Source organism: Filicampus tigris, chromosome 4 (genome assembly GCF_054856515.1).
Source record: "Filicampus tigris isolate MCC_2025a chromosome 4, RoL_Ftig_1.0, whole genome shotgun sequence".
Taxonomy (NCBI): Eukaryota; Metazoa; Chordata; class Actinopteri; order Syngnathiformes; family Syngnathidae; genus Filicampus; species Filicampus tigris.
In genome coordinates, this window is record NC_141220.1 from 27659272 (window position 1) to 27684641 (window position 25370).

General features: G+C 42.2%; 1 protein-coding gene across 13 annotated transcripts in view; it reads right to left on the reverse strand.

The window, feature by feature from the left end:
- Nucleotides 1–25370, reverse strand: part of ap3b2 (adaptor related protein complex 3 subunit beta 2) — a 34978-nt gene that overhangs the window by 2743 nt on the left and 6865 nt on the right. For 4 of the 13 annotated variants that reach the window (XM_086028053.1, XM_086028052.1, XM_086028046.1 and 1 more), the window contains 25 exons: nt 21252–21327; nt 20838–20912; nt 20515–20610; nt 19236–19396; nt 19064–19130; nt 17729–17911; nt 15890–16093; nt 14816–14913; nt 14685–14739; nt 14529–14600; nt 14335–14397; nt 14094–14235; nt 13699–13985; nt 12297–12483; nt 12086–12216; nt 8484–8531; nt 6910–7024; nt 6085–6247; nt 5838–6003; nt 4722–4809; nt 4490–4599; nt 3941–4169; nt 3182–3266; nt 2451–2548; nt 309–447 (listed from right to left, as the gene is read on the reverse strand). In XM_086028053.1, coding sequence (XP_085884179.1) covers nt 309–447; nt 2451–2548; nt 3182–3266; nt 3941–4169; nt 4490–4599; nt 4722–4809; nt 5838–6003; nt 6085–6247; nt 6910–7024; nt 8484–8531; nt 12086–12216; nt 12297–12483; nt 13699–13985; nt 14094–14235; nt 14335–14397; nt 14529–14600; nt 14685–14739; nt 14816–14913; nt 15890–16093; nt 17729–17911; nt 19064–19130; nt 19236–19396; nt 20515–20610; nt 20838–20912; nt 21252–21327 — 3138 coding nt within the window. The remainder of the gene's footprint in view (nt 1–308; nt 448–2450; nt 2549–3181; nt 3267–3940; nt 4170–4489; nt 4600–4721; nt 4810–5837; nt 6004–6084; nt 6248–6909; nt 7025–8483; nt 8532–12085; nt 12217–12296; nt 12484–13698; nt 13986–14093; nt 14236–14334; nt 14398–14528; nt 14601–14684; nt 14740–14815; nt 14914–15889; nt 16094–17728; nt 17912–19063; nt 19131–19235; nt 19397–20514; nt 20611–20837; nt 20913–21251; nt 21328–25370) is intronic. The other 9 variants (XM_086028054.1, XM_086028047.1, XM_086028058.1 and 6 more) reach the window with 6 other exon arrangements.

Here is a 25370-nt window from a genome sequence, read left to right on the forward strand (position 1 = left end):
AGGATTCTGAGAAAAATTGTTCTTTAAATTGTTAAAGAACAATTTAAATAACTTTGAATTTAAAGAACTTTGAATTTAAAGAACAATTCTGACTTAAGATTCAGAGCAAGATTGGCTGACTTTTAAGTGAGAATTCTGACGTTATTCTCAGAATTCTCACTTAAAAAGTGAGAATCGCGCCAACCTATTTTTTTCCCCCCACTGGCCTTAATCCTCTTCCATAAAATAGAAATGTCATACACATTTTTTTTTTTCAGGGCTAATATGATTATTGACATTATTTTCTTTTTTGTCTTGCTCTGCCTTACCTGCACTCCTTGTCGGAGCCGCAGGGCACTCGGCTGAGGTTGGCGGCGGCCGTCACCCTCTGGACGATGGCGTGCTCGTTGCGGCACTTTGCGCCCAGCGTCAGCTTCTCCGTGATCTCGTTCATGCCCATCAGCTGACCTGTTTTGGCACAGCAGCGCCGTGTTGGCTTCGTACGTGCAAACACCAGACGCCGCACCTGTGCGAGCTAACCATCTTTCGGGCTACTTCTGACGGCACGACAGGTTTTTGTCCGCGTTTTCAGTTCAAGTCAATGAAGTGGTAGTGAAATGCTTCTCTGCGGCCGGAAGTAGCCTCTGATGGTTTACAAACATTCCCAAAAGGTCTTTCCAATCAAACGAGCAGACAAAAAAAAAAAAAAAAAAAGGAGGGTGAGCGAGGACACAGGAAGTGGCTGACGTCATTTCTTTCTAGTTGGTGCCTGGTGCAGCAGGTGTGAGTCCTGTGATGAGCACCCCCCCCAAAGCTTGGCTTCAGCCCCACATCAGAAGAAGAAGTCAGCTAGGCCAACATGGTCTGTTAGGAACCGACTTTTCAAGTGCGTCCCTGAACGCAACATCTGCTGGACCCTCCAAGCTCGCGCGCGCACACGGTGTCACATGTCCACAGTTCAACACAATTTTCACGTGTTAACTCAAATGAGGAGGTTATCCATAAAAATACAAATATGATTTTAAAAATATTGGACATTCGGATTCAATTGAGTAGAATATCAAGTACAATTAAAAACAAATTTGATTCCAAAAAACAAAACAAAATCACGTTAAATGATCAAATATTTTTTAAAGTTCCTTTTTAAAAAACAAGTGAACTAAAATTCCACTAATACTGATAAACAATTACAAATCAGAAAAGAAGCGTTCATTTCAGCTGATTTTTAAATTCCCCCATAAGTGAGAATTTTTTACACATCTTTTTCAGGGTATTTTATTCCGCTATTTGGAATTTCTATGGAATTTAGTATTAAAATAAAACAAAATTAATAAGTTTAATAACCAAGTAAAGAAGGAATCCACTAAAATTAAGAAATAAGATTAAATAAGAAAATATTAATTTAAGTAGAATTTTTATTTAAACATCCCCCAAAAAGCAGAACATTTACTAATGGAAAGTTAATCATTTGACTACAATTAATTAGACAACAGTCATTTGTTCTGAGGGAATCTTACTGGCCCCCCATCTATGAATAATTCAATTGCATTGTATTTAGAATTAATATTTGAATTTGGTGGAAATATATATTTTTAACTGTACTAAAATTAAGACCTAACATCAAATAACCAAACATGAATTGAAGATTTTCCCGTGTCAAAATTCCCTCTCAAATGATCTGGAGAGTGAGACACATTATTATCCTCAATTACAGGTATTTGCAATTTGAAATAACTAGGAAATGAATTCCTGATTTAACAAAAAAGGAAAAAAAGTACAACATTTGATGAGCAATAAGCAACGACATTATTAAAAAAAAAAAAAAAAAAAATTTTTAAAGTCTGGGTCCATTTGATGACGAGCCGCGGCAACTTGCTGCTGACGAGGGGCTGAAGTTGCACACAACAGAAAACGGTGAAGAGTGTGTGTGGTCTCGGGTGGGGCATTTTAGGGGGGTCAAGTGCAGGAGATGGAAGGCAACTCACCTGGACGCTGCGAGAGCGTCTCTTTTGGCAACAGCACGGAATGGAGCAGCATGTTGAGCAACACGTGAGTTACCGTCACACTAAAAGGACCTTCTGCCACAATCACGAAGAAGGTGCTCATCACATTTCGCTCACCCGATTACACCTCACAAGTACCACCGACCAAGACGGACTCAAAACTTGAGACAGTGGCCTTGATACAGTGGAGCATCGCCAGAAATGTGAATATGGTGTCAAATTGCAAAGACTGAAGTAGTTCTTAGGGTGTTAAGTGAACCCAAGCTTGGTATCACAGATTTTTTTTTTTTTTTTAAAGTAGAAGTCAACCTAAAAATGTTCTTTACAATAATATGTTCTATGCACCTCGTCCAAACACATCATCCTGATGAATATTGCATTTGTGGAATATGAGTTAAGCAGCAAAATGCACCCGTTTTTCGCCAGCTCAGGGGGGGGCGGCCATTTTACAGTAATGATGTCACTCACCTTGCTCCTTTTTAAACTCGTTCTCGGTCATGAAAACCGGTTTCATCAGCTCTCCAACCGGCGGCTGGATGGACACGAAGAACTTCCTGCTGTGAGTGCTGGGGAAAAAAAAAAGAAGAAGAAAAAACAGACAACATGCTTGTTACTTAGATCAAATTTGCCCACTGGAATGAGTGCAAATGTTATTCATGTGTTTCAGCCCCAGTAAAAACACAAAACTTTTTGGGTATTTTCTTTAAAGTAAAAAAAAAAAAACTGTACAGAATTGTACTTTGTACAAACATACAGTAATGTAAAAAAAATACACTGTGAAAAAAAAAAAATCTTAATTGCTACATTTTGTTAGCCTAAAAGCATAATTACCAAACTCATTTTTAACTTTGAGTCACAATGTTAATACGAAAAAAAAAATACGACTATGCTTGCTTAAATGCATTTTTCTCGGTCTGTTCAGATTCTCGGTCTTCCGGGTCATTCTAAATTGCAAAGGTGCAATCGAAGCAAGTAGACAGTCGTACTTTTTTTTTGTTTTCTTTTCTTTTTAGAAAGTGTTCAAACGTGACTTGGGCCATTATCCTATTAGGCTACCATTAGACTGAATTGAATCTTTTTTTTAACCACACTTTCAGCAGCTTCTCCATCTTTTCGTGGCCTTAATGTGATGCTCTGAGCTGGTCTCTTCCCTCTGTTATTGTACAAGTGCCGGAGTTGGAGGCCCCAATTAGTCTTACCACAGCTGGAAGTTTGCCGCTTGTGTGGAGTCGCAGAAGTCGATGGCCATCACGGCGGCGGCCGTCTCACCCGCGGGCAGCAGCTCTGCGGACGGACGGGCAAGGCAGCGGGAAAACAGAGTCAGTGGACGGCAGCGTTGGGAAGTAACCTGCTGCGCATGTTTATAATATATCGGCGCGGTCCTGTGAAAAACACTCGCGTCCATTTTTTCCAACGTTCTTATTTTTACGTCGAACGGTGCTTGCGCGTTGCAGACATCGCATTCACGTGAACATGTAAAAATTCTTCCAAAATTGGACAGAAGTGTTTTTCAAAACACAGTGATGATATGTTAGTTGCTGTTCATGCTCTCATTATAAAAAATAAATAAATAAAAAAAAATAAAAAAATAAAAAGCAATCAGAAATGACTCACCAGCTACTACCTATTTGTTTTATCTCTGCATATTTGCTCTTGCTCAACAAATTATTTGGAGGGCTACTTTTTTTTTTTTATTCATATTTTATTGCTTTTTTTCCCCTTCCTCTTAACAACAATAAACAAAACAAACTACATTTCTAAATTACAGTGTTGGGGCAAACATACATGTACGGTATTAATAAACCATATTCGAGTCCTTATTGTCCAAGGAGGGCTACTTGTAACATTTCCTTGAGTCATATTTTCCTAAAGTAATCGTACTCTTACTTACTGTTACCTGAGTACAATTTTTTTGTCGACTCTCCCCACCTCGACTTCAACTTTGTGTCTTGACTCACCGATCTCCGGGAACTCTTTGACCCTCATTCCGGACTGCAGCTTGACGTCCTCCATGTGCAGGTTCTTGGCGTCTGCGGCGGCGCTGTTGGCGAAGCGCATCTGCACCGCCACCATGTTGGCGTCGGGGCCGAACGGCTGGCGGCTGAAGCAGTACTCCACCGACAGGCCCTCGCCAGTGATGCGGTGCAGCAGTTCGTAGCTCTTGAGCGCGCCCGACGGCGAGATGGCCTGTCGGCAAGAGGACGGACACGCGTGAGCCGCTGGAACGCTGTAGGATTTTGTACGAGAGGATAAAAAAAAAAAAAAAATCCACCCGAGAAGAAAGCTGACACACCTCAAGGACTCATTTTGGTTTAAAGTAGACATTTTGGGCGAATTCCCGATACTTTGACGAAGTGCTACTAGGGAATTTGTCCAAATGGGCCCCAATCAGAACAAGTTATCCGGGACCGGTGATTCCCCACCACTGGTTCAGCTTGAATTATTGTTCTAAATATTCTTGAGAACACACGGCAAGCTAGTCAGGATGAACGCGTGCCTGCCCTTACCGCGGGCGAGAGAAGCGAGTCGGACAAAGACAAGCCCTCCAGGTCGGTCACGAGGCTGCTGGACAGGAAGGAGTTGACGGGCGTGACTTGAGGCGAAGGCGCCGGTTCGACTGAGGAGTGAGAAAAAAAAAAAAGGAAAAAAGTCACATGCGGTTATTCCCATTTATGTAGCTGGGGAACACTACGCAGTTATAAATTTAAAAAAAATAAAAATCATAAAAAGAAAATTCACAGTCGTCAAGGTCCAGCAGCGACATTTCTTTTTTTTCTTTCTTGCTCTCTTTTGTGACGGGCTTGGAGGGAGCTTTTGATTGCACGGCCTGCAAGAAAGTCAAAGATGTTTTCATGACCAAAGTTGAACTCGAACGAATCACGGCCTCAGTACAGTTCAGTTATATTGAACTTTTATAACGCTAATTTAGCATTTCATCTTTAACAACTGTTCATTTGTATTTAGGTACTGCATCAATATTTATACAACAGCTTTGTTCCCCTACATTTAAGCGCAGTCTTAATGTTCAAACTGTGTATAATGTCACAGTGGTTGACAATAACATCACAATTTAACCTCAAATTTTGGCTCGCAACTCAAAGCAAAAAAAAAAAAAAAGAACTACATGACGGCTTAAAAAAAACAACTTTTCAAGACATCTGATAATGCGGCTCTTGCTAACTTCAATCAGAATGGGTGAAAAATGCAAACTTTTGGTCTGATTATCGTTGTGTGTGTATACGCCGCTTGAAGGGGAAGTCAATCAAAAAACGGACAAGGACATACTTGGCATGCAAAGGGGTAAGGTATGTACTACATGTTAACAGTTAAAAAAACAAAATTACTATTCAGCTTTTATTCCACGTCAGTGAAATTGGCGTCCACTAGAGGGCAGACTACACCTGTGAGTACAATGTTAGTGCAGGGAACGCACATGGAAAAAAGAGCACGAAAAGAGCTGCAAAGTTGTGCAGGCTGTAGACATGGCGGCTGCGTGGTATCGCAGACGGGAACAGTGGTCTTTCTTTTTAAAAGAACCAAACACAACACGGCAGTCGGTAGGTACTTGACCTGGTTAGGGACGATTACCGCGGCGGACAAAAACACACTTGCGTCCTTGCTTAAGCCGTCCTTTTTTAAAAAAAAAATTCTTGTGCCGTCCCTAAAATATTTTGTCAAAAACATTTTTGGTTGACTTCCCCTCTTTAAGGAATTTTAAGAGAGTAATCGCAATGTATGCATGCTAGGTCAATTATAAGAAAAAGAAATAAAGCAGCGTCAATGAAAATTTGACGAACCGATGCACATTTAAACATATCCTCTGGTAACCTTCACAGATCCAACGTGTGTCAGTACCTTCTTCTTATTTTTGACATCAAGCTCTGACTCAGAGTCTTCCGATTCGGATTGGCTGCTTTCGGAATCGCTCTCCTCGTCTTCGTCCGTCTCCGACTCTGAGTCGCTCTTGTGTTGTTTGCTCTTCCTGGCGCGCTTCCTCTCATCCTCCTCACTGCTCTGCTCACTGGCCCCAAAACATTCAAGGCGTTAAATTGGATTGGTGACACGACGAAAAGGCGACAAAACGACAAAAGCGCAATCTCACCTTTCGCTTCCTTGCGCCGGCTTCTTGAATTCTTTCTTCTTCTTCTTCTTCCTCTTGTCCTCCTCCTCTTCCTCCGAGTCGGAAGCTTCTTCGCTTTCTTCGCTGTCGGATCCGGAGCCGCTTTCGGCGCTGGCGCTGTCGGAGCCGCTGGAAGAATACGACTCTATGCGGGAAGAAGTCAGAGTCAGGTGACATTTGAGGGCCATTCATTTGTTGTGATTGTAAATTTGCAAACTGCAAGGTTGTTTTCCATATCTGCACTTTCATCAGATGGACTGACTGATTTTGATTCATTTAAAGCGGAAGTCAACTAAAACATTTTTTTTTTTAAAGAATATGTTCTATGCAGGCCCATTAGTTGAAAAAAAAAAAGGCTTTCTGATTAATATTGCGTTTGTGGAATATGAGTTAAGCAGCAAAATCCACCTGTCTTTGGCCATCTCCGGGGGCGGCCATTTTGTCACTTCTGTCGACCGAAAATGACATCACAACTACTCAGGGCTCAGTTAACGATCAATCATAGCTCAGCTTCAGTAAACAGGTCAGCTGTGATTGGTCGTTACCTGAGCAAAGAGCAACAACTGTGATGTCATTTTCAGTCGATAGAAGTGACAAAATGGCCGCCCCCCGGAGATGGCTAAAAACGAGTGGATTAACTCTTATTTCGCAATATTTATCAGAATGCCTTGCTTCAATGAGTGGGCCTGCATACTGTAGATTCTATTCTTGTGAATACAACTGTGTGACGTCAGAGTAAAAAAGCTCAACGGGAATTTGTGAACCCTTTTTTTTTTTTTTTTTGTATGCCAGTCCAACTGAATTTACCGCTGTCAGCAGACTCGGTCGGGCCGGACTCGCCCTCGGAATCGGAGTAGAAGGGCTTCTCGACTTTTTTCTCCTTCCTCTTCTCTCGGCTGCTGCACTTGGTCCACTCGGGCACCTGCGGAGCCCAAGAGCGGGAAAAAAGCGTCAGGCTGGCGCGACAGAAGCCCCCCCCGAGCCGGAAGCAGCGAGCGACGCGGGCTGACAACGGCAAGAGCGGCACGGCCATGTAAGCCTCGGCCTGGGGCGCGATGCAGACGCATGAAGCCAGCCTGCCCCGTCTGTCAGGTCGGCCGACAAAAGTCAACCCTGAGTGTTTGTCAAGCACCAGGTGATGGCTTCATGGCTTTTTTTTTTTTAACCAATTAGCAGTTCCATTCAGAGAAGTGATGTCTTTGGGGAGTGACTCGCGTTGTATGACAAAACTACGATGAGTGAGTGTGTGTGATACAGCTGTCTGAATTCATGTTTTTTTTTCTTGTCATTTTTGCAAAGTCTAATACATAAGAAAAATGGAATAACAATACTCACTTGACTCCATGTTTTTTTTTTTCTTACAAAATCTTTTTATACAATATTTAAAACTATGTATAATGTGTGTTCAGTCAGGATATACTAAAATATAACAAAATGTCCCCCCTTCAGAACTTTTTGACTTGCTGGCTTTGAGAAAAAAAAAAGGAACAATTAGTTAAATAGAAAGGTAAACTCACTAAACAGCAATTGAGCCACTGAGAACTAGAGTGGGCTAACTCCCTTTTTGTCATTTTCTTAAAGTTAAGTGCAGAAATGACTGGCGAAATGACATAACATTGAGATGAAGACTGGCGTAAACCAGGGTTTGGTTCCAATTTTGACCTATAGGGGCAGTACTTTATTGCACTCTGCTCTTTTCCGGATTCATCAGTGCAACACTTTTTTTTCCCCCCCCCCCCATCAGTGCAACACTGTGCCTACTCCCATTTCCAAGATGGCCACGTCAATGAAACCAGGCAAAATAAATCCTAGAACGTAAGCTACAGAGATGGACTCAAAAGGCAAGTCAAACTTTAGCGTGGGTGCCATTATTTTTCATGATATATTGATATATTTGACAAATGGTCTTAAACTACGATTGCATTCAACTTTTTCTTTAATCTCATTCCGGTTTGTTCCTTTTCATCACCAATCACCTCGATACAAAATACTATCCCACTCTAATTGTCAGTGGTTCAAGCATCCATCGCATTACACTCAAGTATCAAGTAATACCAATACCAATGTTGGTATCGCCATTATTGATATGTGGATCAATCTGCTCAGCAGTAACAATCAGCTAAGCACACCGAAGCTTCTCCCAAAGAGAGCCTCTCTAAAAGAATCACTTCTCTAATGGCAGACACTGAGGAAAGAGGGGATGGGAGAAGAGGGGCGAGGGTGAGCCGTGTTGTGTTTTAGAGGAGGGGGGCTGAGAGCTAGAAGCACAGAACAGCGACCACATCAGGCGAAGGCGCGGGGGGGGGGGGGGGGGGAAGCGGGAAGGCAGAGGGGCATCGAGAAGCCGCTACAATGCTTCGAGAGGACGCTAACTGACTCACGCTGGTCAACGTTGTGACTCGCTCAAGCAGCGAAAATACCTGGCAAGACTGAGGGAGGGGGGGGGGGGGCAAGGGAGGAGGAGAAAAGAAAGATGGGGGATGGAAGTGAGATGGGGGAGATTCAAGAGAACAAAATTAAAGAAAAATTAAAAAAACAAAAAACAAAAAAAAAACAGGAGGCAAAGCATAGGAAGGTTTCTGGATCTAGAAGGGGGAACTGTGACAACAGTTAAATACAGAGACAGAAATGAAGCGCAAATGTACTCTGATGGCTCCACTTGACATAAAAGCATACAGTGGGACCTCTAAAGTTGGAAAAAATATACCTGAGGGAAATGTCCTATCAGCACGCTTGTTTTTAAAGTCCGACCAAAACCATTCATCATCCTTCATGGATTATTGACAGAAGTGACAGATGGAATTGGACCGCTATTGCACTAAACATTTTTTTCATAATCTGTTTGTTTCTCTTCGGTAATAGATTTAGATAATATTGGTGCTGCATGTTTATATTCTTTTGTATCAAATAAAAATGTAACAAAAGTTTAATATTCCAAAGAAACACTTTTTATTCAATATATTGTTTTATGGTAAAAAAATAAATAAATAAATAAATAAATGAAAAATGTATTTTTCTTTTTTTAATCAACATTTGTAAATGAAAAAAATTACGGATTATTTTGTTATTAGTTCAATCGTTACGTTTGACTGCATAGTTAATCAATGATTTCCTTTACGAGGCTGGGGGGATTAAAAATACAGGGGTCTTAGAGGTTTCATTGTAGCAATAAAAAAAAAAACACACGCTATAATAAAATGACAAATTAAGTTGAGGAATGAGCCATGAAGGACCTCGGATCAAATCGTCGGATTTCAAGACGGCGACCTGCAGAACGCTGATTCGCTCACATGAAAGAGCTGTGTGTGTCTAACGTGACAGTAAGAACAACAAGAGTGTTTGGAAAGGAGACAAAGGGGAAAAAGACGTCACAAGCTAAGACGGAAAAATCTCACCACTCCACTCGGACAAAATTCAAAAGTCACGTCACAAATTTCATGCAAAACAAATAAGATGCGGAGGAGGAAATATTAAAGGTGGTTTGTCGACTTTCTAACCCTACGTTGAGATTCAACTTGTGCTCTGGTTTATGATCCTCACTTTCTTGTGTTTAATATTAAGTACAGCTGCATGTCAATACGCTAGAATACGGTAGAAAGGTTCATTTAATTCAGTCGCTCATTTGCGAAACAGCACTTTCAAACAGAAATAAAATGCCTTCAAGCGGAAATCAAACCCAAATTTTTCTTTACAATAATATGTTCCATGCAGGCCCACTGGTCTAAACACAAGATTCTGATTAAAATTGCGTGTGGGGAATACGAGTTAAGCGGCGTAATAGACCCGTTTTTAGCCATATCGGGGGCGGCCATTTTGTCACCGACCAATCGCAGCTCACCTGTTTTCTCAAGCTGGAAACAGGTGAGCCGTGATTTGTCGTTATCTGAGCCCTGAGCAACTGTGATGTCATTTTCAGTCGACAGCAAGTGACAAAATGGCCGCCCACTAAGATGGACAAAAACGGGTGGATTTTACTCCTCAACTCATATTCTGCAAACACAATATCAATCAGAATGCTCAGCCTATAGGACTCATGGTGTTCTGTTATCTGTTTGTAATCGTCCTTTTTTGAGTCCCTCATCAGCGGGAAAAAAAGAGAGTAAAAGGAATACAGCTGTCAAACCAAAAAGGCAAAACCAATCAGCGCACTCCCAAACCCAACCTCTCGCCAGTCTCCCAGCAGGCCGATTCTCCCCTCGCCAGTAGTTATGACTTCCTCTGTCTGCGGATGAGGTGAGAGAACCTTTCAGAAAGGGTCCTCGCTTTCGGATGATGTGTACACCCCCCCCACCAAAACCACCACCCCTCCCCCTCCCTTCCCAGAATGTAGAGAAGAGCGGACAGCTGCTATTTTGAGAAAATCTTGAACAAAAGGTGGGAATACTTTGAAGTGGATTCCCCACAACTAATCAAAACAAAGCGCCGCCCTCCCTCATTTTGAGATCTGCATCACAAGTAGACGACATGTTAACAGCAGCTCATAGGAGTACAAATCTGTCAAAATGGTTCATAAAACACAAACATGACAAAATGAATCCAAACTTGACCACGCTCCACGCAAATCAAAATCAAGCGGGGGATGGTGTTTTGTGGATTGCGTCTTGATTTTGACAAAAGCAAAGTGGCGCTCAAGTTTGGATTTGCAGACACATCTTTTATGCAGAGCCAATAGCACATGGACAGATTGTGATGTTGAAACTTTTGGATTCGGAAAAACTTTGCATACAGGTGCATGTCAGTCAAGTAGAATGTTTTTGAATTGAACTACAAAATATATTAAGTTCTCAACGATATTGTATGGAAATGCACCTGTATACTATCTATCAATAAAAAGAGTGCACTGTGGAACCTCCAAAGTCGGAACGACCCCAAATTGGTACCATTTAACCGGTTTAAAAAATACGCCTCAAAAGTAAAATTTCAAACATTCATCATGTGTGACATGATTCATGCCAGAAATCATTTTCTTTGGCTTTCACCATCACAGCGGGACACAGATTTGACAGTCATCCACACAGCAGTGGAAGGAAATATCATGTTTTCGAAGGATGGAACCCAGGGGCAACAAATGCAATGAAAACAGCAAGGGCGCCAAAATAGAACCTTGTGGAACACCATATGAACGTGAGGCAGAGCGGGGACTCGGCGCAACCTAGGCTAACACCAAAAAAAGTCCTGCCAGCCAAACAGAATCTAAACCACTCTAGAGTGCTTCCACTAATGCCCACCAAACGAGCCAGAAGAATACCGTGGTCCACGGTATCCAACGCTGCAGTTAAATCCAACAAAACCAGACACACATCGTCTCCAGTGTCATCGGCCAGGAGGATATCGTTAAAAACACGTAACAGGGCTGACTCTGTGCCATGCATCACCTTGAAACCTGATTGGAAATCCTCCATGACATTATGTTCACAAAAGAACGATTTTAACTGTGATTGCATTGCACCACTTTGTCCACAATACTGGTGTTTTCCCTTATTGTGAACGTGCTATACTGCCCCTAGTGGCTGGTGTGCACACCAGAAGTAGCAGCACAGTGTCAATGGATACAATTTTTTTTTAATTTACTTATGCTATTACTGTATGTTTTTAGTGCAATTCTGCACAACGCTGCTTTTGTCATTAAAAAAAACGTGTTTTGAAAAATCTTTTTTTATGGGTTGAACACTATGTTCAACTTTGGAGTTTCCACTGTATATCACAAAAACATGAGACGTCATCGGGTGTTGGCTCGAAAGAAGAAGTGGGTCATGTACCATTGGCTCGAGCATGTGTGACAAGACAGCAGGCGGGGGAGCGAGTGAGCTCCTGCAGAGAGTGAATCAAGTCCATCAACTGGCAGCGTCAGAGGTTGAGGAGCCAGCGAAGGGACGAGCACCGCTTGTCAGCGTGATGGCGTTCGCTCCGGAGCAGGTAGCCACACTCGCTCCCATCCCGACTGTGTGTGACTCTGGATGTTACTGAATGCCACTGCACGCACAGACTCCTTCACCTCCACGTTGCGCACGGAGGGGTCTGGGGCGGCTTCCGGCCAGTCGGGCAACTCCTGGTAGCCGCCGGCTTTGGCGTTCAGCAGGTGGGACAGCGAGCCCAACTGGAAGTGGTCTCGATCTACAGAGGGGGACAAAAAAGCGGATGAGGTGCAAGCAGAGAGCGTCTTCGCCCTTACTGCGCTTCAACTGCCTGTGTACCTTTAAACGGAGATTCTAGGATGGGCGCTGGCTTGAGGGCCAGGAAGAGTTTCTTGGCGTACTTGCTGAGGGCTCCGCTCTTCTCGGTGGGCACGATGAGCTGGCGGATGAAGCGCGCCCGATCGCGGATGTCGTAGTTCTGGTCGTACTTGGCCAGGTTGAGGACGTACTGCGTCAACAGTTTGGTCTGTGGAAGAAGGCAGGCAGGAGGTGAGTATGCTCAATGTTTATATGGCGCTGTACTTGGCTTGTCTTTGTTTCCCAGCCATTATGGAGCCAAGGCACATATTTCACATGAGAAAAAAATGTCACAAAAAGTGGATACACTGGTTAATTATGTGCCGCTGCCATGTAGTTGAAGAGCCTTTATTTGCCTGTCACTATGGTGCTGGCATACAGTCGATACATTATTTGTAGAAATCATTTTTGGGGGATATGTTGATACCGATTGACTTGACTGCAGTGTCAACCTTCCACCAATAGAGGGTGCTAAAAGACTGAAAAGGTCATGAGTGGTTTAGATTAGAGTACAACGGCCTTGTGTTGCCTGGAAATGTCTGTGTGGATGGCGTACAATGGTGCCTGCAATGCCTCGGGCAAAACATTTTGCATCAACCTTTTTTTTTGTGATCAAATTAGTCGACTTTTTTCCTAGCCCTATATTCCATAGAACAAAAAAAAAAAAAAAACGAAAACTCTGTAGACTTTAACATTAACAAGTGACAACACATAGTGGTGACGTTGTTCTTACTACTCACGGATGCTTAATTCATGTAACCTCCTGTGTACATTTTTTTTTCTTCGCTTTATTTCGAACATATAACAAAATAATAAAAAAACAAAATAAAAAAATAAAAAAAGAAGTCTTATTTAAACTGCATAAAAAAGACAGACACACAATACATGTTCGAAAAGGGGTAGGAAGAAGTGTATGTATACTTTTAAGTCAATCCAAACATATTTTTTCAAGAATATGTTCTATGCAGGCCCACTAGGTGATAAATATTGCATTTGTGGAATAAGAGTGATTAATGCACCCGTTTTTAGCCCGGGCGGCCATTTTGACACTTTTTTTCGACTGAAAATGACAGCTCACCTGTTTTCTGAAGCTGAGCCGTGATTGGTCATTACCTGAGCCCTGAGCAACTGTGATGTCATTTTCAGTCCACAGAAGTGACAAAATGTCCGCCCCTCGAGGCGGCTAAGAACGGGTGGATTAACTCTTACTCCGCACGCGCAATATGAATCAGAATGCCGTGTTTCCACTAGTGGGCCTGCATAGAACATGTATGTTTGTGTTGACTTCCGCTTTAAGCGTTGCAAAAAAGCCAATGAAAAAGCAATGTGCAACCTCAGCCATTCCAGCGTATTAACCTTTGAACACCTGTAGTATCGGTTGTACCTGTTTGGAGTTGGTGAGATAGAGCTTGGCGGCCAGGTTGAGTATCTGCAGCTTGACAATGTCCTCCTCGTTGGTGAAGGACTTGGCCATCTTCCTCAGCACGTCCGGGGCAATCTTGGGCACGTGCTCGCAGTATTCCCCGATCAGCCAGAGAATGCTGGCCCGCGCCATCGGCACCTGGATGTTGTCCGTCAGTTTGGCCATGTGTTTGATGATGTCGCTGTGCTTCTCGGGCTGCATCTGCAGCAGCTTCTTGATCACCACCACCGACTCGGCCACCACCAACTCTGCGAGCGCGGTACACATGTTGATGAAGCGCTACGCACGTGCGCTTTGCTGTTTCCAAGGCAACTTGGGGAACTTACTGCTTATGTGGACGGCAGGCTTCTACGTACTGGACTCACCGTCTCTGTTGGACAGCAGCTGCACCAGGCCATTCAGGCACGTGTCCCTCACTTCTCCGATGTTGGTGGCACAGCGGCCGATGGCTTGGATGGTGGCGGCCACAAAGTCTTTATCCACGCTTTTGATGTATGTCTGCCAGGGGGCGGAGGAAAAGAAAAAACGCCCAGCCGCTTAGTACTACACGTTTAGTTGTTGACGTTGAGCTTTTCAAATGGCTTGAAAAGTTTGTACCTGAAACTCTCTGAGAATTGTGGAAATGTTGGTCTCATTGGCAAGATTGGTGAGGACCTCCAGCTGCAATAAATGAATACATGAGTCAAATTACAGCTTACCGTAAATAATAAAGCAGTTACGTGGTACATGATAACATACATTAGGCCTTTAACAACTTTTGAATGTTAAAATAAGATAAATGAGAATGTAACCTTGAGGATTTTTATCTGTGTCGGGTCTGTGGAGCGGATATAGAAACTCTTGAGGTAAGGTTCAAACATCCCCTGCGAGAAATGACATGGGGAGAGATTCCGGTTTTCACACTCACGGGCATAAACGGACATACAAATTGTCTGCGTACGACTCACCCTCCTTTTAATGGTCATAGTGGCCACATTTTGAAGAACAACATACTGGACTTCACTGGAATAAAACCAGCACAGGTTAAAGGTGGAGAAAATGAGAAATGGTGCGACTGTCAAACGCGTTTCAAGCTCACCTGTGACTCCGGAGAAGACGCACCAGAGCCTTGGCGATCACCCCGACCTCTGCTTTGGGGGCGAGATGGAAGTAGAGCTGAGCCACGGCCATCACCACCTGTGGCGGAGGAATGGAAATGGAACACTTGAGCATCTAAAACTGTGCTCTGTCGTAATTGGGGTCAGAAAAATCAATATGAATAAATTCTTACCACCACCAGGCTTTTTTCTTGTCAGACTGAACACAATGCGAAAACGTTCCGGAGTTCATTCCTTTTTTTTTTTTTTTAAAAGCGGAAGTCAACCCAAACATATTTTTTTCAAGAATACGTTCCCAGCAGGCCCACTAGTTGAAACACGGCAGTCTGATACATTTTGCGTTTGTGGAATATAAGTTAAGCAGCAAAATGTACTCGTTTTTAGCCATCTCTGGAGGCGGCCATTTTGTCTTCTCTCGACTGAAAATGACATCACAACAAACATGACTCAAGCAACTATTTTATTAGGCTAAAAATAAGCAAAGTATGGCAATACAATAATTAAATCAAGAATCTCCTGTTATTTGTGGTGGACAGGGACTGAGAGAGTTAGGGTTAGGCAAGGAGAGTTATCCATTTGTGTTGGAAAAAATAAAATTAATTAAAATAACCCTTAATTTTTATGAATTCCAACAACTCCCATGGAAGTTTAGAATTTGTAAACCAGTATTTCCAAAATTCCTCATTATAACTTCTCATGCAATTTTACATGAAACCTTTCGATACTTTTCCGATAACTATAAAGTGCCGCTATTTCTATGTCTGATTGGTTGGAAGGAGTCAAGTTGAGAGTTTCACTGCCTCATATTGACATGCATAGGGTTAATTTTGAGTATCCAGCAAAATTACTAATTGTGTTTAATTTCCTCATTTCCTTTGAGAAAGTATCCTCATCCGAAAGTGATCATGCTGGAGGGCACTCCAACATCTTGTTAACATGAAAGCTTGAACAGAGGTCAAGTCTCTGGAGACCAAAGCTGCGGCTCCACGGCGAATAATGTGTGCTAATGGCGCAGGTGGGGGGTGCGGAAGGGAGAGGGAGGGCGGTTTACTAACAGCTGCGTTGCGGCTCTGCAGGAGAGGCTTGGTGTTCCGCAGCAGCAGCCGGTGGTCCGGATCCATCACGTAAGGCTTCCTCTTGGCCAGGGCGGCGGCCTCGGCCTTCTTCTCCTTGTCCTCCTCATCTTCGTCGTCGTCGTCATTACCATCGGAGCCGTAGAAGGTCTTGTCGCCGACCCCGCCCTCCTCCAAGAGGGACTCCTATATTAAAAAAAAAAAATTTGTCCTGGTTTATTTGTCCTCGTTCATTGAGTTCGAAGCCATCTTAAACCAAACCATTGCATAAAATGCAATGTCAGAAGAGGACGTGAACAAGAATAATTGGAATCAAATTTATATAGCGACACAGGTACATTCAAATTTTATATATATATATATTATATATATATATATATATATATATATATATATATATATATATATATATATATATAAAATTTGAATGTACCTGTGTCGCTAGATATATATATATATATATATATATATATATATATATATATATATAAAATTTGAATGTACCTGTGTCGCTACGTTTTAGCCACAGGTTTTCGCTATTTCACCTATTTCAGCTATTTGTCCTCGTTCATTGAGTTCGAAGCCATCTTAAACCAAACCATTGCATAAAATGCAATGTCAGAAGAGGACGTGAACAAGAATAATTGGAATCAAATTTATATAGCGACACAGGTACATTCAAATTATATATATATATATATATATATATATATATATATATATATATATATATATATATATATATATATATATATATATATATATATATATATATATATATATATATATAAATTTGAATGTACCTGTGTCGCTATATATATATATATATATATATATATATATATATATATATATATATAAAATTTGAATGTACCTGTGTCGCTACGTTTTAGCCACAGGTTTTCGCTATTTCACCCGTATTAAATTATAAATATGGTTAAATATTGTTCTTAAACTTAATGTAGTTATGTACTTCCCAGCATGATTTGATTCGGCGGGAGAAGATTCAAAGTCAGTAACAGGCCTACTGTCGGATAACTCTGAACTATTATACTGAATGATTATCCTTTGGTGGGTTCAATGTGATTTTATCCCTCTAGGAAAATAGTTGGGTCAGTAATCGTACACTAAACCAGTTCAATCCCTTTGATCGTAAATCCTTACGTGCGCGGTCAATACTAATCTGGGATGACACACGGACTACGTAATTGGACGTGAAATGAAACAATAGCCAATTAGAAAGCTTGCTGAAGCTTGCACTACCGCCGGACACAAATAAAGGAGCTCCTGGTTGTGTTGAATAGTTCACTACAATAAAAATAAATAAAAACGAGAAGCAGAAAAGTTTGCAATTGGAATGCTATTTACCACATGAGCTAACAGTTAGCATAGCTCCTTCTATTTCTTCCTCTACTACCACTCTTGTCTTCTTTGTATTGTTAAGCAGCCTGGATTCACAGTGGCACCATACTGCATCCCATAGGTCAGTCTTAGTACTACACCATACAACTAGTTTGGGGGGAGAAGACTCATTGTTGAAGTAGATGTGATTATGCGTGTGGTGTGATGTGTTGGTCATCTTGTGTAGACCACACACTATAAGGGCAGTAAGCATATGTGGCAATTTTTGGTTACAATGTGAAAAATCATTGCGTGTGCCTGTAACCCACTTTGGACTTGACTGAAACGTGACTGTACTGGAAAAAGAAGAGGAGCGGGCTACAGCTATATGACGTCGTAGCAGCTATTGCCTTTTGAAAAATACAGTGCGTGTGTGGCTAAACGTCCAAGCGTCAGATAACGGGACAACGTGGAACTCACATTGATGTTGGGGTTAAGGAACTGTGTCCTGGCGTAGCGCGTCAGCATGTTGATGATGACCACTTGGCCCCACTCCTCCACGTCGATCAAGAGGTTGCACAGTTTCCTGTAGTTCTTGTGGATCAAGTCGATCCGCTCCGGACACACCTCCTCAAAGGCCATGACCACGCTGCCTGCCACCAGCTGCGAGGCCACAGGTTCATGTCACAAAGGTGCCTTTTCAAGCCCCTTTTGCAGACTTTCACACAGAGATCCCGCAAATATGATCGGACGATCGAGGGAATTTACACTCAATACAGCAAAGCGGGATACAGTGTACACCACTATTTGCTGGAAAAGGAATTGCCTTTAGATGGCAGAAGGTGCCGTCAAAGCAAAAATACAAAATATTATTTGGATATTTTATGGAACGGTGTCCGTAACAACGCAAAGGAAAATCAGCAACGCATCTAGCATGAACTTTGCTGTTACAATTTGCTAATAATTCAGTAGCTAAACTTTCAACACAAACAAACCACTTTCAAATGAGGCTCGTCAATAGTTTTAGCTAGCATACTAGCCTAAAAACACACGAGCAAGCACTAACTGATATCACGTCACATATGGGAAAACAAATATACCAAATATGTCATTAAGGTGGAAGTCAACCCAAACAGATTTTTTTCAAGAATATGTTCTATGCAGGCCCACTAGTTGAAACAAGGCATTCTGATGAATATTGTGTTTGTAGAATATGAGAAATCCACCTGTTTTTAAGCTATCTCGTGGGTGGCCATTTTGTCACTTGTGTCGACTGAAAATGACATCACAGTTGCTCGGGGCTTAGATAACGACCCGATCATGGCTCAGCTTCGGAAAACAGGTGAGCTGTGATTGGTCGTTACCTGAGCAACTTTGAAGTCATTTTCAGTCGACAGAAGTGACAAAAGATGAGATGTGTAAAAACACGTATGCAATATTCATCAGAATGCCTCGTTTCAACTAGTGGGCCCGCGTAGAACATATTGTGGAAAAAAAACATGATTGGGTTGACTTTCGCTTTAAACTCACTTTTTTGGCAATTACACAATAATAAGTATTGGGGGTTACTAGCAAATTGTAACAGCAAAGTAAACTACATGGGCTATTAGTAACTGGATCGAGAAAGAAGTGTTTCGGTTTCATTTGATCTGTGCCTGAGGTGTATTCGAGGTCCGCCGACAAAACAAGACAAATGCAGACGAAAAAAACCTCATCAATGAATTCAACCCCATGAATAGCACCCAACTTGTTCTGCCGAATCAATTCGGGAGTAGAAAATATGAAGGGAAAAAAAGAAAACAGACACACACACACCGTTGTTTTGTCAGCGAGGAGTTTCTCGATGACTTCAATCAGCTGGTCCTTCTGTTCTGGATCCAGACTGAGGACACACAAGGATCAATGGCAGACACAATTTGGACTGGAGGGTATGGATTTTTCCTGCCGGGGCTGTGACCAAAAATACGCCCATCGCGAGGAAGCACACCTGTAGAGCTTAGGAATGGCATGGGCAGCAGTTTTGCGGACGTACGGAGACATGTCAGAAGCGGCCTCCTTAATGGCCAGCATCATTATGGGAACAATGATGGTGACTCGGATGCTGGAGAGGACTCGCAGCGCGCTGGCTCTGATCAGCTGGTTGGGATCCTTTTCAAGTACAAATTGAACAGACAGTCGCGTGGTTCATTAATTGTGAGCAAGCATTGATGGACATTTCTCAATGTATCCATGAACCACAAGTGCAGTTCAGATTGTTGTTCTTCTGACTGGTAAAACTGCTGATTATCGTTAGTCTCGTATTAAGTGTCTCTGAAAGTCATGCAGTCATTGTCCAGCGGCTTCTCCCAAGCGCCGCGCAACGCAACACCAAGCTAGCAAAACGGTGGAAGAAGATAAAGAAGAGGAAGACGACAAAGAAACACGGCCATGAAGGCCGTATTTGTTCATTGCATCTTCGGATATATATATATATATATATATATTTATTTATTTCTTTTTTTCCCCAATTTGTAATTTTTTTTAATTTAAGAATGTGTAGTTTGTATTGAAATTTGTGGGGTTTTGATTTAATATTTTAGAATTTTTTGCTAAATATTTTTAATTTACCTAATATTTTGTATATCGTCGCTAACCTGTGAAAATACTTTAATGGAATGGCTAAGACAGAAACCTCATTTACGTAAAAATAAAAATATTTTTATATTTTTATAGCGACAGGACAGCGACGATATACTGTATAGCTTTCTAATATTTGCATTGATAATATTTCGTGTCTTTCTAAAATAGTTATTTTAACCTCTTTTTTTTTCAAGCATTTCTATTTTTCATTGAAGATTTTTTTTTTTTTTTTGTCAAATACGTTCATATCTTCCTCTGTTTTTTTTTCTAAGATTTGTGTATTTTGTGTCGGATTTTTTTTCTCATCCACAATTGATCATTTTTTCATCTAATATTTTTGTCAAATATTTTTAGGTTTTTGATCTGCTTTGTTAAATTCTTTCATATTTCTCTCTAATATTTCCCATTTCTGTATTTTTGGTGTCTACTTTTTCTTCAACTACTTTTTTTCCTATAATATTTGCAAGCATTTCATCCATTTCGTCTGTCTTATCATCTAGTATTTTTCATGTTAAAAAAAAAAAATGTTGTGCTTTACTGCTTTGGCTCTCATTCGATTTTGCAAGTGTACCTAATGTGATGAGTTCGGGAAGCGGTCGACTAACAAATAAAAAGGGCAAACAAAAACGCCAGCTCACGCTGTGTACCTTCAAGCCTCGCTGGAAGGTGGAGATGGAGAGCAGCGCGAGGTCTTGCTGCTCTTCGGCGTAGCGCACAAGATAAACGTAGACCAGCTTCTTCACCTACGAGCAGAGAGGGAGTCAAAAGAAAACGCTGCAATTATTTCCATTGCTAAGCGAGGCAAAAAGCAACACGGCGCTGAAAGGCACGGACGGGCGAGGACGGAGAAGAAAATTGCCATTTCCTTCAGGTGAGATGAACCCAAACCACATGAGGCTGTGCAAATATGATAAGCACAAAGCCGGTGCATAAATTACACAGAGGAGGAGGAAGGGTGGGTGACGCTTACCTCAATGTTTTTACAAGCCACATTTTTCACCACCGCGGGGAAGAGGTCTGACGCGTTTTTACCTCGAGCGATCATCTGCGGGGGGGGGGGGACACAAAAGCACCGTGTGAGGAATTCACACGCAGGGGACTTGGGATTTTAACAGTAGATCGCTTCCCTCTCTAGCTTTTGCAAACCGGCTACCATGCGGGGATCCAAAGCGAGCAGATAGTGGCGGCGTTATGAATATTTAACAGCCGACTGTATCGTTGCCGCCCGCCGCAGTTTATGCTCCAAAACACTTTCAGCCGCTCTTTTCAAAGTTTCGGGACATTAAACTGCAGCAAAGCAAGCAGCTAGTCTTCCGTGCCCGTGTGCAATTAAAAACCCAGCTGCGTTTTTGGCAAAATCCCACAGAGAAAAATGATTACGCACCGCCACGATGCGTTTCATGGCCTCCAGCTTCAGAGAGTCTTTGTTGCTGTCCAGCATCTCCTTCAGGTCGTCGTGTCTGAGAGTGAAGAAAAAGCACGGCAGTTTGGAGGGCGTTCTTGCGGCGCTGCGTTTTGCCAGTGGACTATGAATCTCTCGCCACGTTTGCTCAGGCTCTGACCTTCTGGAGCTGACTTATGAGCGTTTTGTTGTTTTATGGCCAGCCATCAAACTTTGCCGCCACACACGGTGACAGAAAATCGAATTCCTCACGATTTAGTGTCGTTTATTTGCTTAGTGTGGAGATTCTCCCAAGTTTGGGACTGAAAGACTGAATTAAATGCTCCAACTGCTACTTAAACTTAAGTACAGTTCAGTTGTATTTAACTTTGAATCTGTTGGAACGGTTTGCTTCAATTGATGCAATTTTCAGTTCACTTCATATGCAATACATTTTATTCAAATCGTAATCATGCAAGTAGAGTTTAGTTTACTTTATTGAACTGCAGTGTTAATGTCCAAACTGTGCAAAATGTTACAATAATACAAAGATAGAACACACACGAAGAAGAGTTTCACAACTGACTAAGTAAGCTTTAGTAATAGTCATGATTTGCAAACGATAAATAGTATATGGCTGTGAGAGTTGTTATATTGTCTACCAGGGTTGCAACACCGTTTGTGTTCAAATATCCATTGCTTAAAGTGCTCTAAAACCACACTTATCGATGATATGCTAACTGGAAGCATGTCAACGGCGTTTTCAATTATATCGTAGCATTAACGAGGAAGTCAACCCAAACATATTTTTTTCAAGAATATGTTCTATGCAAGCCCACTAGATGAAACAAGGCATTCTGATTCATATTGCGTTTGTGGAAAATGAGAAAATCCACCTGTTTTTAGCTAGCACACGGGGCGGCCATTTTGTCACTTCTGTCGACTGAAGATGACATCGAAGTTGCTCAGATAATGACCGATCATGGCTCAGCTTCAGAAAACAGGTGAGCCGTGATTTGTCGTTGTCTGAGCCCTGAGCATTTGTGATGTCATTTTCAGTCACCAGAAGCGACAAAATGGCCGCCCCCTGAGATGGCTAAAACAGGTGGATTTTTGCTGCTTAACTCATATTCCACAAACGCAATATTCATCAGAATTCCGTATTTCAACTAGTGGGCCTGCATAGAACATATTCTGGAAAAATATATATTTGTGTTGACTTGTACTTTAAGATAGCCGTTCTGAAGGCAATGTTTGGTTGTTTTAAATAAACACTCTTTGTTGTATGTTTATTTGGACGACGGGTAAACGTCCAGTGTCTGGGAGTGGCATTCAACAGCTTGAAGCTTCTTTTTCAACGACGGCTTACAAATTAAAAGACTTTCTAGTCGTGTCGTAGTGGTTTGCTGGCATGCTTTTTATTTTGAAGGCCGGTAAGTGTGAAGGAGGGGAAATGTGGAAAATAAGCAACTTGTTGAATGCTTGCAGACTTGTCGTCTGTTGGACCCAAATAATTATACAATACGACAAAACCAACCCCAGGGCTCGCAATGGAAGTAAGTACAGCACACGCAGCTGGGTAAGTACGTGAGTAAGTGGCGCGTTTGAAGCGTGTCCGCAGCGGGTTTGAATAGTAAGTTAGCCAGCTCATTGTCTTTAAATAAACCTCTTCCGTTAGCATCCCTCCCGCGGGGGCATCATCACGTCGTTTTTTTGGGGGCTGCGGTCGGAACGGGGCGGGGGCTGACAATGTTTATGAATATGGCCGGGGGGGGGGTCGCGGCCGGACGGGCAAAAAAAGGGTCAAGTGTCCAGCTCTGGTCATCACACTACATATAAGCTAATAGAACTAATATCCACAACTTGTAAAAAGATGCAGCACAGCATTCAGATGTGAATTATGGTGTTAAGGTGTAAAAAGCTGTACAAGACTCATTCATGGCTTTCCACAAAGCAGTTTCCACGGCAACCAGACATACAGCAAAATGATTTGCAAATGCCGGGCATACGTGGATGGAAAATATGACCATCGTAACCGGCCAAACAGCTCAAGCTCATTTGTACAATGGCCTCTACTAATTAACTTACAATCATGATTAGGCTTCGTATAGTCGTCGTTGACTCACGCGAATTCAAACAAGGATCGCTGCAGATTTTGTTTTCTGTGGTGGTTGGGTTGCACACCCAAAAGGACCAGCTGGAGAAGTATTGCTTATTATTGCGCCAAGAGAGCAACACATTGCGGTGGAGGCAGAGTGACGCCGTAGGGCGGCATTTCCATCACTGGAGAAAACGAGGCTTGTCCTCATTGAAGGAAATCTCCATGCAGAGTCATATAGGCATGCGATTACGTAACTAGTGGTCATCCCATAGCCACACAGTCTGCGACCAAACTCCGCAGGGGTGCCGTGTCACCTCACAGCAATGTGTGACCAGGCAGGTGTGGGCCAGCATCTCCTACACACGACGCCACAGTCTCGATGGAACACAAGATGGCGGCGTTACTTGAAGAAATGCGCATCATGTTATGTTCAAATCAGTAAATAAATGATGATATTCTTCTTCTAAGTAAATGACATTGTCCCATCACTGGTAAGCTATTTTTAGAACAGACCAGTGGGCTACTAATGTTCTTGGGGCTAACTAGTACCCGCTGGCACCTTTTTTTTTTTTTGTTAAGGACAATGCACATTAATCAACAGAGTAAAAATCCATCTGCCTTTTTCGTCTCGCTCCCTTCCTCCTCCTCTCGGCGTAACTTTTGACTTTTTCAAAGCGCGGTAATCAGAGCATAGCTAGTCAACTTCCACCCTAAGACATCCGTGCACGCTTGCTCCCAATGAGTTGTATTGGCAACTTCAAAGTCGAAAAACAGAAGTTGGCTCAGGCGTTCTCTTTGTTTTTGAGTAATCTACACAACCACATTGACTCCTTTTTGTCAAGTGGAATGCCATCCCACAGCAAGCTGTTGATTTTTTTTTTTTTTTTTTTGGGGCACAATTCCAGAAGATGTGTTTTGCCAATATGAATCTCACTTTAGGAAAGAAAATGACACTCAGGTTGGGGCTTCTTCTTCCCAAAGGGCTGGCAATAATTCGACACCAACTCTTGCCTCTTGAATTCGGGATCTACAAACAGCTCTGAATTATTTAACCGCAGCAGCACGCCGGGTCTCTGGTTACCTGAAAAAGGCACTCCCCACCTGGAACGTCTGCACGACAATAGGACGATGCTGTGCCGATTTTTATTTTTTTTTGGGGGGGGCAGAGAAAACCAGTAAAATGTATTTGCATGACTCATTCAAAGTTTCTAAATTTACAATATACTCAAATTAGGCTGAGACACCTTGCTTGCATTGTTTTGCTAATTGTGTTGCGGCTATGATGCAGGACGTCCAAGCTAACAGATCATTTGCGTGCATTATTAATTAGCCCAGCAGCTCTTAACTGCCCAAACATAATAACTTGTGAGCAGCACCATCTTAAAAAAACCCAATACTATTTATGCAAGGCAAAATTAGCATTTTGCGCCTCATCAAAACACTTTGAAGAGCAAAACTGAGAATCAACCAAAAGACAGTAGAAGAACAACCGCCAAGACCGTCCCAAAAAAGCTTCGCTGGGCTCACGTCACCTACCGCAGGTAGTCAGAGGTCGATGGAAGCTCTGTGCTAATTGCGCAGAAGAAGCTAGCTAGCAACAGCTTTTTGCCTGGCTACTAGTGCGCCTAAACACGTTGCGCAGTCGCTCCTAAGTCAGTAATCATCGCCTGCATTCCTGACAGGTATCCGACTCACGAAGGGATGACGAGAAAAGACGGAGAAGCCGTGCTAAATGCTAAGCTAACCTCAAATTGACACGGCTAGCGCGTTTGGCACCGTTTGGCGTTTGCTTGGGTGTTTGACTCCACTTTTCGCAGAAGACTGATAGAGAAGATCCAAATTGGAATAGCAAAATAGCAGGCAAAAGAAAAGTGCCGCAAAACTATAAAGTTGCTCCTTAAATGAAGTGATTTATTCGCAAAAATCCTCCTTGCAGTCAGTCACTTATTTTTAACTCATTCTCTGCCATTGACGAAATGACTTGTCTTTTCAAAGTCCAACCATTCAATCCCAAGAATTAA